At 35.8% G+C, this 18,123-nt stretch overlaps 1 protein-coding gene across 2 annotated transcripts in view; it reads right to left on the bottom strand.

Moving 5' to 3' along the window:
• The window catches only part of TRPC6 (transient receptor potential cation channel subfamily C member 6), a 93,721-nt gene that overhangs the window by 15,359 nt on the left and 60,239 nt on the right, over window positions 1-18,123 (bottom strand). For both annotated transcript variants that reach the window (XM_035328179.1, XM_035328187.1), the window contains 5 exons: window positions 13,627-13,812; window positions 11,544-11,708; window positions 6,451-6,664; window positions 4,314-4,541; window positions 274-538 (listed from right to left, as the gene is read on the bottom strand). In XM_035328179.1, the coding sequence (XP_035184070.1) occupies window positions 274-538; window positions 4,314-4,541; window positions 6,451-6,664; window positions 11,544-11,708; window positions 13,627-13,812 (1,058 nt within the window). The remainder of the gene's footprint in view (window positions 1-273; window positions 539-4,313; window positions 4,542-6,450; window positions 6,665-11,543; window positions 11,709-13,626; window positions 13,813-18,123) is intronic.

Genomic DNA, 18,123 nt, shown 5'->3' with positions numbered 1-18,123 from the left:
AATTGCAGCTACTCCTCACCTTCCCAGACTGTTCTTCTCGATTTATCATAGTACTGTTGGGATCAGGAGCTCATCTGCTAATTCAAGTATATATATAATGTATGTATGTATATATATATATGATAAAAAATTACTACTTAATACAACACAAAGAGGTATTTTAAAATATGTAAACCTTATAAAACTATTTGCAAACTTAATACATACAATGCAAGCAACTATCTTCCCATAAAAATAGCTCACAATTACTACAGTCAAATCAGTGGTACTTACGTTGTGAATGCTTCATTTTGTTTTGCCCCCAGATAGTAGGAATAGAGATTAAACATGCCTATCATGAAAGCTACAAACACCATGATAAATATCACCATGAACTTGAAGATGTCTTTCACAGTTCTGCCAAGTGATATCTGCAGTGGTCCGAAGCTTTCATTGGCTGGTAAGATGTAGGCTATTCTGGAGAAACTTAATACTACTGCAATAGCATACAGGCCTTCAGATATGATCTGTGGATCGGACGGATCCCAGTTTATTCTAGCTAGAAACAAAAGACGAGAATTTCTGTTAGCATTTTGAAGTCCACCCTCAGCTGTTCACAGAAGTGCTGTCTTTGGGGGAGTGGTAATAGTGAACCAAAGTCATGGTAAGTTAGAATTGAATTAAGCGGAGCTATGCAAATCTGAAACAGTTGAAGTACAACCTGCATGTGTTTTCCTTTACAGTATGTTGCATCATGAATTTTGAGCTATTTCATTAGTAAAAAGGTGTAAAACTGTGCTGCCTAAAAGTAAGGAGCTATTAATTTTTACCCTTTTGAACTTAATAAACATATAGAAAAATAATGTCCTCCTTTGAGTGAAGTGCTTAGATATTCATTTGGCTTCCGTGTGACAAGTATAACTGCTCAAATAGTGCCAGCAGTGGTTGCCCACTACTTCCCAGTGCTCAGTAAATTTCTTACATGAAGATGCTGCCAGAAATTAAAGTGAAAGAAAGGAAGATACTTCATTAATACTGACCCAGAGGTGGGACCCTAGTCCTTATCCTATGCCTGGGAGTGGGGAAGTGTTTTACCTTTTCATTAGGGTTTTACTCTGTTCTTTTTACACTTTCACCAGAAGTGTCATTTTTAATAACAAGAAACCACAAGTGGGATTCATTTTGAGTTTAAGATGGCTGCAAACAGGTACAAAAATAGGAGGTACAATCAGTGCAGCCTAGTGAATGCCTGGGGTCGATTCAGATACCTGAACAAAGACATACATCTATTTGAGATGCCCAGGGTATCCAAGATATAGGATAGGGCTCTTTTTTTTTAAAGCAGCAGCTGGGGTCAAGGGAGAAAACCTTGGGCAACTCAAACGGCACTAGTCCCTTATGTTTGGTCAAATGAATTCAGCCAGGTAGTGCTACCTCCATTGATGGATCTGCTTATACTGATTAGATATCCATTGATTATAAAGGAAAAGCAAGCAACTAAAATGGTCTGCAATATCACTAAAGTAAATTTTTGGGATTTGAATCACAACCTATTAGTGAATTTAAATAAAATTCAGCTTATAGTGTTAAGTGATAAAAAAATTGGCAAATTAAATTAGAAATGTGATTTGTTTGAGCTATCTAAAATGAACTGTTTCAACCTGGAGATCTAAAATCAAGTGCCGTCCATAACTCCATATAACTGTGGGAACAGTAGTGCTACTCTAGTTTTTCTGTTCTCTGGTTTTTCTATTTACTCCATCTCATAGTGAAATGGTAATGGTTCTTTCCTGGTATACACCAAGCACCCATTTCCATCATCTTTTCTATTATCATTTCTACCAATCCCTTCTTTTGAAGCTCAACCACTCAGGTAAATTGCTTGAATGTCATTTGGATCAGTGAGTGAGTGAGTTATTGCTGTTTTCATAGGGAACATATTCAACTGAAAAGGGGGCACATTCAGGTTTGAACCTCTACTCAAAGAAATCTTTATAGAACAATGTCAGAAGGAGAAACCCAAAGTAATACCCTTCAGGATGCTTCCTAGCTGGAGGTTATGGCATTCTCTCATTAGACGAGAGGCTTAAGTTCAATTCACAATTGTGCTTCAGGCAAAGAGAACAGGTCAACTTGGAATGGCTTTCCTACATCCCAAGGGAGTGTATATGCCAGAAAATAAAACACTTCATACTGCAATGAAGGCAGTCACTGGCCTTTTGTAAAAATACTATTTTGAGCTGCTAACTAACAAATAACCATTTAATACAAGTCAGTTATTTGTACAGCTTTATATTATATACACAGTGATGTTGAGCAGCAATGCTTCAGAATGTTCTTCGCATGTCAGAAAATGTTATTCTTCAAGGAATTTACTCCCATACCAGTATTCAAGTGTCATTACATTGTAAAGAATGACTGTGGTTTTAGGCTTAACAAGGCTGAGTTAGTACAATCATTGTCTTGCTAGCCACTATGCTTTTCTTGTAAGTATGTGCATATTCTTTTGTTTATTGAAATACTACACTCTACATTCAAATGAGGAAATATCTGTATGGCAAAATACTGTGCCTTTTTTTCTATAAGCAGACATAGCTGTGTTAGCTTTACCTCAGATTTCATGGATAACTAGACGCAAAGACAGCAGATGTTTCAGTATGGGTTAGTAGTCAGATGTCTTTCAGGTCTCCAGATCAGCTGTATTATATTTGCTAGCCTATGACAAAACCTATGACATTAAATATTAACTATTAATATTATCCATGCTAGTATTACCATACAAAGATGTTCTCCAAGCAGGCTTCGGTGTACATGCATACACATGAAATAGCTTCTACTCACTTTTCATATATGACAAGAAAGCTTATTAACATGTTTATCTCTTACTGATAAAGAAAGTGGATTGAGAAGTACTAAAATAATATAATATAATAGATACTATGAGCAAAGATTTAGGCTGTAGTGAAAGACATGTTGGTTATGTTGGCAAACAAGGTTTAAGAAGTTTCTGCATCTCATTGCTTAGTTCTGCCCCTGTGTTAACATACATCACATTCTAGTTGTGCCAACACAAATGTTTGCAGGATAACATTGTGTGATTGAACAGTTTAAATGACCTGAATTAAAATAATCATAGAATCATGGAATCATCAAATTATCTAGGTTGGAAAAGACCTCTAAGATGATCAGGTCCAATCATAAACCTAGCACAGAGAAGCCTACCACAAAACCATTCCCTAAGCATCCCATTTACACATCTTTTGAATACTTCCAGCAATGCTGATTCATCTATTTCCCTGGGCAGCCTGTTCCAATGCCTCATAACCCTTTCAGTGAGGAAACTTTTCCTAATATACAACCTAAACCTCCCCCGGCACAACTTGAGACCATTTTCTCTTGTGCTATCACTTGTTGCTTGGGCAAGGAGACCGACTTCTGCTCTGCTACAGCCTCTTTTGAGGTAGTTATAGAGAGTGATGAAGTCTCCCCTGAGCCTCCTTTTCTCCAGGCTAAACAACCGCAGCTCCCTCAGCCACTCCTCATAGGACTTGTTCTCTAGACCCTTTGCTAGCTTCACTGCCCTTCTCTGGACACTCTCCAGCACCTCCATGTCCTTCTTGTAGTGAGCGGCCCAAAACTGAACACAGTACTCGAGGTGTGGCTTCACCAGGGCCGAGTACAGAGGGAGAATCACGTCCCTAGTCCTGCTGACCGCTTTATTTCTGATACAAGCCAGGATGCTGTTGGCCTTCTGGGCCACCTGAATACAGAGCTGGCTCATATTCAGCTGGCTCTTAACCAATACCCCCAGGTTCCTTTCCACCAGGCAGTTTTCCAGCCACTCATCTCCCAGCCTGTAGTGTTTCATGAGGCTGTTGTGCCCCAAGTGCAGGACCTGGCATTTGCCTTGTTGAACTTCATAGAGCTGGCCTTGGCCTATCAGTCCAGCCTATCCAGATCGCTCTGTAGAGCCTTCCTACCCTCAAGTGGTTCAACACTTCCACCCAGCTTGGTGTCATCTGCAAATTTACTGAGGGTGCACTCAATCCCCTCATCCAGATCACTGGTAAAGATATTAAAGAGAATCTTTATGGGTGGGGTGATGACAGTGGGGCTATTTTGAACTTAAGTTGATTTCAGTGTCTGATGCCCAGAATAATCCCCAAAGAGTTGTATGAGCATAGCTGGGGGAACTGTGAACACATAGCTGAGATGAGAAAGAAAAACAGGGAAGGGAATTTCTTTAACAATTACATTGTGGAACTAATATACTAATTACAGAAAAACAATTCTTGGCCCAAGAAATACTTTCTAACCATGTCCAATCAACTCACCCAAGGTGTAGTATTTTATGTTGGGCTCCAGTGTTGGGCTTGACAGGTCTTTCATATTTGCATCAACCAAGTTCTGGGCTCTGGACGCATGCCAAAATGCCATAAACCTTGCTATGAATGATGCTGCAAAAATTGCTAACATGCCAAAATCAAGCATATTCCATAATTCAAAAAGGTATTCCTTTGGACCTTGAGACCAAATTTCTTTACATTCAGACCATATCATGCCTGTGAAAGACAAAACAGAAAAAACAGTATGTTCTTTTAGCTTCATGTTTGTTTTATGTGAGACTTTATTATGTTTAGAATATTCTCTTGGTTTCAGTCAAACTCAAAATCATTGTGGTCTTTGGGACTTTGAACACACACTAAGATCTTTGAACCTTCTAATTAATATACATTAATTCTACTTCATGTGAGTAATCATAACAATTTTTATACTGCTTTTGCCTGTTCAACTCCAAAAGATTTCAAAGAAAGAATGGGTAGCTAGTATTCTCATCTGTTAAAAACACAGAATGAGACTGAAAGAGGAGTAATGCTCTGGCATGATTGTATTGCAGTAGCAGAACTGATAGCAGAAGTCACATTTTCCCATTTGCAGAAGACCCCAGTATAGTCTGTATGATAAATGAGCATGCAAGTAGGAATCAGACCCATTACTTTGTCAACAGGGTAAGGATATCTGTTTGATTCCTAATTAATAATATTAATTATTAAATAGAAAATAAAAATAATAAGAGCTAGGAATACATTATCATTTCTGGCATCTTTTTTATTGAGCAAATCTTTTTCTTTTTCAAGATAATTAATCATGAACTAAATTTCTCAAATTCTTCAGAGAGCTAATAAGAGAAAAAAATGTCACCATTTTTTGTACTTATCAAATCATATGAAAGACCTTTTCATCACTTTTCAGATAAGGACAATTATAATGTTAATTACAGTAATTAAATTCAGTGCTATATCTGTATGCACTGAATTAATTTTTCTTAAATCACTACCTGCTTCTGCATGATGCTGAAATAAGTAATAAATAAGAATAGCTTAAATTAGCAAACTATACATTTAAATTGGAAAAATATTGTTTAGTCCCTTATTATCAGATTAAAACACTCATATTTATAGAATATTTGGAAATCTAAGTGTCATTATTCCCACAATACACAGTTATATTCATTTATATAGCTATCTGATGAAATAAATAACAATTGTCAATATCTTTTAAAGCTGTATGATTCAGCTGATATGCAAAGGGCACCAATTCACAAATAGCTCATAAAAGTAAAAGTTTTTAAATGCATAAGTTGGAAACAGATTCCTTAGCTTGAATGTAACTCACATGTTACTGACTTAACTAACAACCAAAACTCAGATCCTTAAAATATTTGGGAATCTAAACCTCACTGAAATAAATGGAATTAGACTTGCAAATAAGAATCATACAGATAAGACATTTTTGAGGGTCTGTGCTCAAGTTTTTATGTGGAATAATACTTTGTCACTGCATTGAATGGGTGATGTCAAAGTACTATTCATAGCATTCACTTCATCCCTATGCTGGGATGGAAAAATCTACAGCTGAATACTAAGGGATTTATATGCTGCTTCTCTTTTGTCAAATAACAATGCATTAAACTATATACCATTAATTCTGAAGGAATATTTGTAAAGTAAGAAAATCTTAACAGAAAGAGACAACTTGATACAAAAATCTTGGCCCATGATATAGAAATCCTTCCCCTTGAGAGCTGACACCCAGCCTGACTCAAAACAAAACAAAACAAAACAAAAAAAACTAGTAGACAATTTCCTTTGATATTCATAAAATTGCATTCATTCCTATTCAGATGATGCAGATTTCACCAATGTCCTTATCCTGCATATTTGTGATTATGATCAACCTGAATATTTGTGATTAACCTGAGTATGTGTAATGAAGCACATGTGAAGGCCTGCTAAGTACTAGTACTTCTTACTATCCAGTAAGAAATACGAGGCCAATGTGGGAATGCACTAGTTGAATAAATTCCCTTTAATGCAATTTTTACATGTAACTTTAATAGCAAAGGACTAAATTGGGTCCAGCTTTATTGAAATCATAGTAAGACAATTTTAAGCAAAAACTAATATTTACCTATTACCCAAGAAATAATGAGCATCTCCATCCATGAGAAACAGGATGTTTTCATCCTAAATAACTGTTTGACATTGCCTGTTGTTTCATTAGGACGGAGTTTGGTGCCATCAAATCTGTCAGCAGCATTCATGACAAGCAGACCAAGAAAAATTGTGAAAGAAGCTGCATGGGCTACGAACTTCATAAATGGTCCACGCATTATCCTCCCCAGCTGCAACAGAGGTTATAAAACAAAAAGATATTGCATCGCCTTCTTCCAAAATAAGAATGTATAAAAAGAAAAGGAACACAGAGAGATATGTTTCAATAACACAAAGGAACAAAGACTTGGGAAAAAATTATACTATGATGCCATACTGATAACCACATTTAAAAGGTTCTGCTTATTTGCTGTTTTCAGAGGGATAATTTTGATTCTCAGTTTCACCATATATGTATTTTTAACTCGCTGTTTAGAAATAATTCTATAATTCTTTTGGGCACCTTTATGTCTATTATAGGTAATCAAGAGAAATATTTATTATAGTTGTTAAATATCTTTCAAATTTACATTCCAGTGATCTTTATGAGGGAGAAAAGATAATGGGATTTTGACACTTACTAAAGGCATTAAATTATCACCAGGAGTGCATTATGACTAAAGAACTCTCTTTCCTGACTGACATGATACTCAGTTTAGAACAGTTATTCTACCGTTTTTCCAGCTTACTCCCCTTTTTAAAAAAATGTAGTTAGGCCTCAGGAGAGTATGTTTATAGTTCTGTAGTATCTTAATTTCCTTCCTGACTCCTTTAATGGAAACATCCTCAACCCTGTGATGACTAAGCATGGCTTCAAAACAGTTTATCACAACAATCAAAAAAACTAAAAGATCCATACAAGCTCACACAACGCTGAACTTTTAGCAGTTATTTACTATAGGGGATGTCTTGAGAGTGCCTGTATTAATAGCAAAAGTCTTAGCTAGTTCACTGAGTTGGCAGCTGTAGAAAAATACTCTTTTAGCCTCTTGACAAAAATTTCATGGAAAGAATTGAAAACAAGTGTCACAGATCCCAGGTGAAATATATGACTATTTGTCATCTGAAAAAAGGAGGGAAGGCAGAAAGATAAATTATTGCCATAACTATTTTTGCTACACTTGTTTCAATATCAAAATTAGAATTTTGCCAACTTTACAATCAGCTTTTACAGAAACAAAGAATAAGAGGATGCAATGGTAAGGTCTTAGGCACAGAAAATATTAAGAAAAGTAGACAAATATAAAAAGAAGGTACTCTTAAAGGAACACTGTCAAGGTTAGCAGGCACAACATTTGATCTTCTTTCTCCTTTATACATTATTCTGCAAACCCATGCCATTCATTGTTTCTCACTCAATAAACTGATTTTTTTTTTATTTTTTTTTTTATAAAATACTCCTTCCGCCTCAGAAGGCAATCTTCAACAAACAATTATTTTGTGTTAACTACAAAAAGAGACATGGGAAAATATTTTGTTTCAGTCTAGCAAGGAGCAGTCACAAACAACACAGAATAAAGCAGAGTTGCAAAATGATAAAGTACCTTGACAGTGTCCTTTTAAATGCACTAAGCTTGTGTTCACAAACAAAGATGGGTTAGGAGACATATGCCAGAAAGAGTCATAGCCAGAAAAAAAAAAAAAATAAAATAAAAAAAAAAAAAGAGAGAAGTACTGTTAATATGCCTCTTGATTAAAAACTGAATTCTGAGACCCCCACCCCTTCCAAAACAGACAGAAAAGATAGCAAAATGAGGTAGTAAAAAACTCCCTGGAGGCACAGCTGACCAGAGTTGACTGATCACACAAATGCTGGAAGTTACTAGGACACTGATACATATAAATGATCCATGAAAATCTTGAAATGGCACTTTCTAAATCCTGAATCTCTTTACGGAGAGCATATAGGTCAGAAAATAGGGCTCTGAGCAAGAAAGAGAAAAATGTAAAACACTGCATGATCTTTCAGGATGTTGAGACTTTTCTATCAGCTAGAGTCCTTCTTTAATACACGTTCATTTAGCAGTTTGACATAATAAATGGTCTTTCCCATTGCAGAGACCAAGGACATGATGTTCTAAATGCTCTCTTTCTGTAACTTAACTGCTTTTGATGGTTTCTGATCCTTTGTGCTATGGTTTAGGCACACTTTTACATATTGATTTTGTTTTAGGTTGCCCTGTGTGAAGCCAGGAGTTGGACCTGATGATCCTCATGGGTCCCTTCCAGCTCAGGACATTCTAAGATTCTATGATTCTAGGACAAGATATGTTTAGTTATATTGTATATACCCTATACATAGGGTCACCTGAAGTGTCTGAGAACTGGAGTCAGTGATTCATGTTATTCCTTCCATGTGAAGGAACAGTCTGTATCATAACATTATGGAGTATGGCACTGATATAGAGAAGATAAAATAGGACTCTAGGTAGCACATCTGTCACAATGGAAAAAAGTGTGGTAACAAAAAGGGATAATGCATATATTATTAAAGGGGAACATTTTACAAGCTCCTCATGTACTGAACTCAAATTCTTTTCTTCCACCACAGTGAAATAGGAGAATATGTACAACCCTCAGAACACTTCTAAAAACACACAGGGACTGATGAAGATATGTCTTCAGAAATCACTGCACCAACGGGCTGGGAACTGGGAAAGAAGACTGAATTTTGAATTCAGATCCCCATCTTGGCCAGGGGCTGACTGAATTATGCATAAATTCATAAAATTATTAATACAAATTCTGTTATTAATTATAACTAAACAGCTCAGAGTTTATAAAAGTTCTTGTAGAAAACTGAAAATAATATTTAGTCTTTCAAAATGTCATGCAATTAAATAGTATTTGAGAAGGTTTGGGTTAATTATGTCTGTAGTTAAACTAAACTACCAGCTAGAAAACCAGAGCAAATAGTTCACAAAACTTTTGAAGTGCCTCCAAGGATTCACCAGCTAAACTGAGTAGATCTCTCACTAAGAGGCTGTTTGTTACTCCTTTCAAAATCTAGCACTGGTGAATGCCTGCCAAATCAACAGGACTCTGTCCACAGTTTTCTCTGAAATTTCTTCCAGATGTGAAACTCACAATATGTGTACCAAGCTCAAATTATTTTTTTCCTAAAAGTGCATAGCTGCACAACTAACTGTTTGAGATGTAACTGTTACAAAGACAATAAGGCTGCACCTTTTTTTTTTTGCCTTTCTCAAGAATGGCATGAGAATTTAAAGAAATGCATCAGAATAACTTCAATGCCAGCTGTTATTTTCACCATAAATACTGTCTTCTCTTCCTTCTGTCACTGTGCCCTAGAGTTCCATATCTGGAAAAAAGTATGGATAATTTATCTCAGTAGGAAAAAGGAATTATAAAATTCTATCAGTTCATACACAGAATGAACTCCATTGATAATGTTCTGTATTGGAGCAATCCTCCTATCCTGAACTTAAACAGTGAACATTTTTGTCTTAAAAAAAAAAAAAAAAAAAAAAAAAAAGGAGAAAAAGAAAAGGAATCAGATTTTGAAGTATGAGTGAAATACAAGAAAAGAAATTGCAACTGTTGAAAAAGATGGATTGAATTTTACATTTGCAGAATATAATGAAACATCCAACATATAGATCACAGGATGAGATGATTGAAAAGGAACAGATGAAGTGAAATGTTAAAGGATGCTGTCCCTTGAAACTTGACTTTAAAAAGCTGCTTTGAAATAGCTTTTCTAGAATGTACGATTGTTCAAAATGACTTTAAGATCCACTAAATCATTGAAAAAGGGAAATGACAAATAGACAAGTCACTGCTATAGCTGAAAAACAATTACTAAAGTGTTGAATCTCAGGGTGCGTTTTCAGACAAAAACATTCATAAAAATCCTAGTCGCTATATAGAAAAGTGAAAATGATATAACTGATTTTTATTGTTCATACTGAAAGAAATGAAAAATACAGCAAAAGACCCACTTTTTCCTTCTCACAGAACAATAAAAGAGAAAAGAAAAAAAAAAAAAGATTTCAATCCTCTCTGAAACTTCCTCTTTCCCTGGGATCATACGTGCACTAGATTCAGCCTGCTAAAATCATAGATAATATACTGTGCCGTGTAAGATCCTTATAGGATCCCACTTGTTCCTTCTTATATGCTGTCAAAGGAAAACTTCCATCAGTGTCCATTTGCAGTGGATAATGGCTAACTAACTAAAACAGAGTTTTAACACAAAGTTTGGAGTGATTACAGACTGCATACTGCTGTGGAAAGACTTTCCACAGTGTATGTGTAACCCAAAGAGATAAAGTGGTAGCATCCAAATCCAAAAAACATCATGCTATAAATGGATGCAGGGGAGGCCGTGTGGCTGCTTTAAAAACCTCATGGAATACAATGAGCCTCAGCACTGTCTTGAATAGGCTGCCCAGGGAAGTGGTTGAGTCACCATCCATGGAGGTCCTTAAAAGATGTTTAGATTTAGAGCTTAGTGATATGGTTTAGTGGAGGACTTGTTAGTGTTAAGTCAGAGGTTGGACTAGATGATCTTGGAGGTCTCTTCCAACCTAGATGATTCTGTGATTCTGTGAATTCACCTTAACTACTAGGAAACCAATGATGATAGTGCTAATTTCTGGCTTCATGATTTTGTGACCTTTATCTACTCATTTTCAATCATCAAAAATAAAAATTGCCTTCGAGGTAATTAGAGTCCACCCATAGCTTGAACTTAGTCTATCTCTGAGAAAATGGAAAATGAGGATTAGTAGTCAGCACTTGACTACTAATGTAGCAACTAAATAAAGAATATTTTGACTCATTGTTTCTACAGTTTCTACAAGACGACTCCTGTTCAGCTATGGTAACTTAACATACTTTGTATTTAACACAATACAGTTACCTGTCGTAATTACAATGCAGCCATTCCATTCTAACTCAGCTTTAAAATAACACATTTCTGAAGCATTATCTGAGCACATCAATAATTTATACATATACCCATGCTTCATCTATGCCAGCCAGGAATCTACATGGAGATGTTATATAAAGTTAATAAATGGCCATTACAAGATTCCATCAACTGACCTTACTGCAAGGAGCAATCCAGTAAGCCATTGAAAGGAAGGGCAGTCCTACTGCAACGGCGAGAACAACTAGAAACTTCACTGCCATGGTCTGCTGCCGCAAACCTGATAAATTTTCATACCAGATTGAGAGAAGTTGTTGCTGGCAGTTTGGATGTGCTACAAACTATAACAAAGAAAACAAACATGACAGAAGGATATTATTATTAGAATACCTTTTATTAAAATAACAGACACGTGAAGTGTCTTAGGACTGTGGGATTAGCAAAAACTCAGCTAATATTCAAAGGAGTATTAACATATAAGATAAAAGGTTTTAAGGTTAAAAGGTTATATAAAAGATAATAAGAAAAATGTTTATTGGTGAGAATAATCTCCCAGCAATGGGTTTGTTGCTATCAGCAAAAATAAATACATTAACTTAAAAACAGTGTTCCATCACAAACTAATTTCCATCTAAGCATAATCATTCATCAACTTTATCTGTACAAACTCCACTTGCTTCCAACATCTCTAATTTTCATGCTGCTACCTCAGAAATTCCAAAACTTTAAGTCTTTCTGTTTCGCAAATGATTCTATACAGTGTTCAGTTATAAAAGAAAGAAAGCACTATGTTTTCATATGCCATGGTGGAAAATACCACTTTTTCAGTTGACATAAGAATACCACTGCCGCTTCTTCAGGAAATCGAGGAAGGGCTATTTGTAACCTGGTTATGGAATCTTTTAGATGTACACTGCAAAACTGAAAAGTTTGACCTATAGCCCTCTTTTCTGTCAAAACTTCTGGAGAGTATAAGAAGCATCTTAAAATGGTAGTATTAATAAATGGTGGGTTCTTCTGTGCATTAAATTTTAAGTCTCAACATGGAAATACAATTAAAAGTTTAACTGAATCCAGTAGATTTTTCTAGAGTAGTTCTCTTTATTCTCTTTTATGTGACTGGCTGAAGGTGCAAGAAATGTCATCTATCAGGCAATGGAAAGTGTTGAGAGCAAGTTTCCATTCAAGACAGGATCAAGACTCAAACACTATGAAGTACATGGTCAATGTTGTATGTTCCCTTTGGAAGTATTTTCAGCTCTCTTTAGTGAACTCTGCTTTCCAAATGCTTTGCATGTTTGTATTCATTTGCTGGTAGGTGCTCCTCAGTCAAAAATGTTTTCTTATCTTCTTTCATTCATGAACACTGTAAATATTGCTCACATAGCAATTTTTAAGGTTTGCCCCAGAGATGTGAATTCCATTTCCATAAAAAATTTGCAGCTCTTCCCACAAAAACTGTATCTGCATATTCAGTCCATACTGGATTTTTAAGCATTCTGATTCCATTTCATTTTTTTTCATTAAAATAAGAAATTGATTATTTTCACTGTATTGATCTGATTTGTTTCATTATGTAGAAATTTTATCAAAGATCTTTCTGCTCTGTGATGAGATAGCCCTACGCTAGGGTAACCTGCTTTCTAAGCGTGTCCCTGAATTAAATCCTTGTGTCCCTCATTAGCACAAACATCATCAAATTATTACTCACACATATACATCATCTGGAATTTATGAACCTATATTATTCTAGAGAAACTTCTGGGTAATTCAAGGGTCTGGGTGTAGCCACTAACTCAGCTTGATCCTATTCACTGAGTACATTTCAAGTGCAGACCAGAGTCTTAAATTGGCAATGGAAATGGAAAGACAGCCAAAGTGTTAAGTCATGTTTTCAACACTGCCTGGTGTTTAGATCCCACTGTACTACGTTTAGTCCTAGATTGTGTCTCTAATCATCCATACAGAAAAATATACATTTTCTGTTACACACAGTTCCATTAAGTTATCTCAACTTAGTATTTTCTTAGAACTATTAAGTTGCATACTCACTGTGGACAGTATCCCCCCTGCATGTCCACTTCTTGTTCATATTGCTAGCTATTTGGGGTCAGTATTCTTTTTTTTGTAAAATACACATGGTAGAAGGGCCCAAATGTTCATTTAAATGGCAGAAGCTACCATACCATAAACATTCAATAATCCCACGATTTAATGCCATCATGATGTCATCTATATTTGATCAAAATAATTGCTTACTTTTTTTACTTCATACTTAATGGCAAGTTTTAAGCGGCTAAGGCTGGGGCGACCATGTTCTCCATTATTATGGCTCATCTCTACATCACCATTCAAAATAGCTTCCACTTCTTCTGTATTTCTGCACAAATCAAGGAGTCCAACTACAAAATCCTTGCATTGCATAGACAATTTCTTGTAATCATTCTGGAAAAGAAAGGAAGAAACAAAGTTACTTGATGTTTAGAACTAACAGAGAAATACTTCTGCATTCCAGTTATACATTTGTTGAGCATCAATATTTTTTTTTTGCATCTTGTTATGCTTTCTTGTAGTAGGTTATCAGCACTTTTCTATCCAGCATTTACTTCCCTTGAGTGTTCACAAAGATTAGGATACATCTCATCTTGGTCATTTAGATCATCAAATTTTACATCTAAGTTACTTCTCAAGACTTGCTTTATAGCCAATCTAAAGTTTAATGAAACTTTTAGAAATAATGTATTTTAATGACTAGTTCAAGTTGAGATACTAATAGCACAGAGGAAATGATTTTCACTACCACAGAAATCTACGTAATTAGTTCAAATGTAGAAAGTTACACTGTAGATATTAAAAATTGGATGAGAGTTCTATAGAGAGCATGACTAAACCACTTCCAACCTTCCTGAGAATTACATAATTATATTTAATTTCCTTAAGTCTTGAATTATTCTTTTAAATCTTATCATAACATAAAAGAGATCATTGTAATGCATAGTCCAATAACCACTCTTTCCTTGCATCTGTGTTTGGGTCACAAGCTAAATTAGGTAGATAGATAGATGATAGATAAATGCATACAGATATAGATGTAAATCTAAAGCTAAATAATGTGTATAGACTTATACACCTGCTTAGTTCTTTTGAGAGATTTTCTCATTCATACATCACAATCTTCTGATATTTTTAATTTTAAATAATTTTTTACTAATTTTAATTTACTATTTTTTTTCTAATTTCTAAGAAGTCTTAAAAAGATGCAATTACAGTACATATTTTCCCAAACAAAAGAATGAAACAAACAGACAAAAAAGTCATACAGAAGTGCTCACGCAGTCTCTAGTTTCATGTTCAAAGAAACTTTCTACAAACAGTTATCACCGTGGAACATTTCTCCCTCTTCTGGTCTGTTTTTCATAGCATTCTCTCTTCTACCATTCTTGCTCTCTGTTTAGTCCATTTTTTAAATACTTCCTCATACTAAATGCCAATTAATACACAGCCAGGAATACAAACCATTATCTGTAGTATGCAGAATTTCCTGATTTATTTGTTGAGAGTGTAATTCATATATATTTGTTCTTTATAACAACGTAACGACACAGCAGGAGTTTATTATTTGGATATATTAAAGGATTGCATCTGAGTTTTACATTTCACTTCACTTATATGGATGCAAACATTCATAGACACATTCATAGTGTAGTCATACACTACTGTAGGACTACATAAGTGTTTGTGATTTATATGTTTAATAAGTAATGTAAGCAAGATAGCTCAGATTTGTCAGAGAATTTTGCATTTCTCTGCAGAGAAGGCAGAAACTAAATAATAAAATTAACTTTTTCATGACATGTTGTATATTTTACTGTTGTATTATTTGTTTTTCCTCTTCAAATGAATAACTATAGAGGTTAACCAAAATCTCAACTTCTTGGCAACATAGAAAGACATTTCTTGAGAGTAATATATTACCTTCACTTTGTCTTTCATTTTTTACCAGTGGCTAAGATAAGACTTACTATTCAATCTTTTTAATACTGAAATGTTCTCAGAGCTGGAAGAAAAGCAGCCTTTTGAGATTCCCAGGCAAAGGAAAAACAAAATCAACCTATGTACCTTTTTACAGTTAGATACAATGAACAGTTCTAGGCTGATATTTGACACTTGAACATCAAATGAAAAAAAATGAGTATTTTAAAATAAAGTTATGAATAAAATAATTTAGTTTTTATAAGCAAATATTTTGTAAGATACTGGTATGTGCATATCTTGTGGTATGTGATAAATACATATACATGCACAGTCATGCACATACTTCACCAGTACTTACCAGCTCTGGTGACTGAGATATGACATAGATTTTCAAAACAGTGTGTGAGGAGACCATTACCCCATGGTGGACTCCAATGCCTTTGGCCATTCTCCAAGTAAAAGTATTTAATTAAAAAAATATATTTTTTTCTTCTACTAAAATGTCTACTAAATGGACGCATGAAAACAGCTGGACACCCTCAGTCCTACTTTGCAGAACTGTCCCATTACAATATAAGCTCTTCACAGAGTATCATAACATACTTTAGCACCCCATAAATTCATCAGTAAACTCCATCAGCTTATTTTCTCATTTGTTAAAGCAATAAAGCAGCTTCCCCTCCCATGAAACACCACTATCACCATCCCACCATGGCTCAAGAGTAACACAGTAGAGCCAGTCAAAGGCAACACACACAGCCCTCCTCCAGTTCATACTCTGCTGTCCTGAGATACATTCCCTTACGAAGAGTTTTTCCTCTTAAGGAAGATTATGGAGGACAGGATGTATGATGTCTTAAACTGCTGCAGGAAGATTTGTCAGCCTCTGAGCACAAGGGAAGGTGGCTGCAGCCAGAGAACTTTGCCTCTAAGAAATCAAGCCTGCTAACTTGCAGAGATTGCTGCATGAGCTGCCTTGTGTCCCTTGTTTCCTCACTTAAATGTGTAGTAACAGCCGAAATGGTTAATTGCAATACATGCTTCTCACCATCTCACTGTCTCAGTCACAGATGCACAGATCTTTTTACCCCCTAGCTCTCCTGTCTCTTACCATTAATGTGAACCAAGAGGAAATGGTAATTTGTTTGGCTTAACTCACTTTCTAAAATAGCCAATGGCAATAGAGAATTCAAGTTTTTTTTTTTTTTTTTTTTTTTTTTTTTTAACTGCAAATTGTAAACAATTAATTAAAAAAGCAGCCCTACCAGACTTAAAAAAGATAGTTTGCAATTAATTTACATTTAGCGGCTCAAAATAATCAGACCCTAAATCTGTAAGCAGGTAGGTGTGTTATTTTATGTATGTGACAAAGTTGGTTCTGGGCGTCTCTGCAGTTCAGGAAAGCCTCTGCTTTGCCAAATGTTGGCACCCCAAGGTTGAGGGAACAGCACCCCAGGCTGCTCCCACCCTGCAAAAGGAAGGTGAAGCTTTGGGGTGAGCACTGTGGAGAAGGGATTGGGGGAACAGGACCCTGGTGGCAGAGGAATGAGATCCCAGGTAAGGGAGCAAAGAGGCCACTAGGCCAGCAACATCCTGGGCCAGCCATTTGCCTCACCTCTGACCCCATGAGCATGACAGCACCGTTGTCATCACCACAGCAGCTCCTCCCAGAAGAAAGGAGCTCTCTCCATGCTTCCTCCTGTGAAAAGCCAATGGTTCCTGCTGGATTTAGGATTTATCAGTGCCTTGTTAACACAAGTGGGTCCTAAATGTTAGGCCTAGGCATCTAAGAAGGTAGACAAACATATTATCCCCCTTACAAATGTAGCCTTTACCTACATTACCATGTCTCAGGTCTTCATCTCTAAAAGGTGATGATAACTTTTCTCTAGAAGAGCTAAGAATACCCACAATCAAGACATGGGACCTTATTTCTGTAACAGGGGTTGTATAACTGAAAAAAAAAAAAAAAAAAAAAAAAAAACACACACACACACACACACACACAAAACACTGAAAATCGGGCTTTGAGATGATAGTTTGGATTTTGATTCTCACCAGGAAAGAAAACTCAGAAGACTTTACTGGGGTATCAATTTACACCAAACAGCAACACATCTACATTTATTGAAAAAAAAAAATGGTTTTCCACTCCATCACATTATACAATAAAACAGCGTGTTGCCATTATAGCTGCAGAGAAATTTGCATTCAATGCAAATCTTATCCTTTTTGAACAGCACTGGGCCACAGGTGTCCCTCTCAAAACTCCAGGCCACATCTCTGCAGGACAACATTTGTCAGATATCATCTTCCTACTTACAGACAGAGCAGAGGTATTAGCTCTAGGGTGGGCAAAGTATTTAGATGAAAGCAAATACAAACACAATCCCCCAAATAGAACGTTGTATATACTATCAAACCTTATAAAGCTGCTCACTTAGCTATGTTGCACAAAGCTAAATTAAATGGCTTTCAGAAAATTTTGTAGATTTCAAAATTACTCAGAAAGCTGAAATTAACTGTGTGCTTGGTACAGAAATACTACACACAACTGTCCAGTTACTCTTTCATCGAAAGTCATGCTCTCCTTTTTTCTGTATTTATCCATAATAAAGTATTATCCTCCAAAGCCTATATAAGGACAATTCCTACACATGTCTCAAGCAAAGAAAGGAGTTTGTTCCAGAGAACAGTGCTTTCTGCTGACTATGGATTTGAATTTGGGTCTGAATCACAGTTTCATGGTCAGTGTTATCTCAAATAATACTCCAGCCGCAC

The sequence above is a fragment of the Oxyura jamaicensis genome, chromosome 1, assembly GCF_011077185.1.
Source record: "Oxyura jamaicensis isolate SHBP4307 breed ruddy duck chromosome 1, BPBGC_Ojam_1.0, whole genome shotgun sequence".
In the NCBI taxonomy this organism is placed as follows: domain Eukaryota; kingdom Metazoa; phylum Chordata; class Aves; order Anseriformes; family Anatidae; genus Oxyura; species Oxyura jamaicensis.
This window is presented reverse-complemented; position numbering and strand designations above follow the sequence as displayed.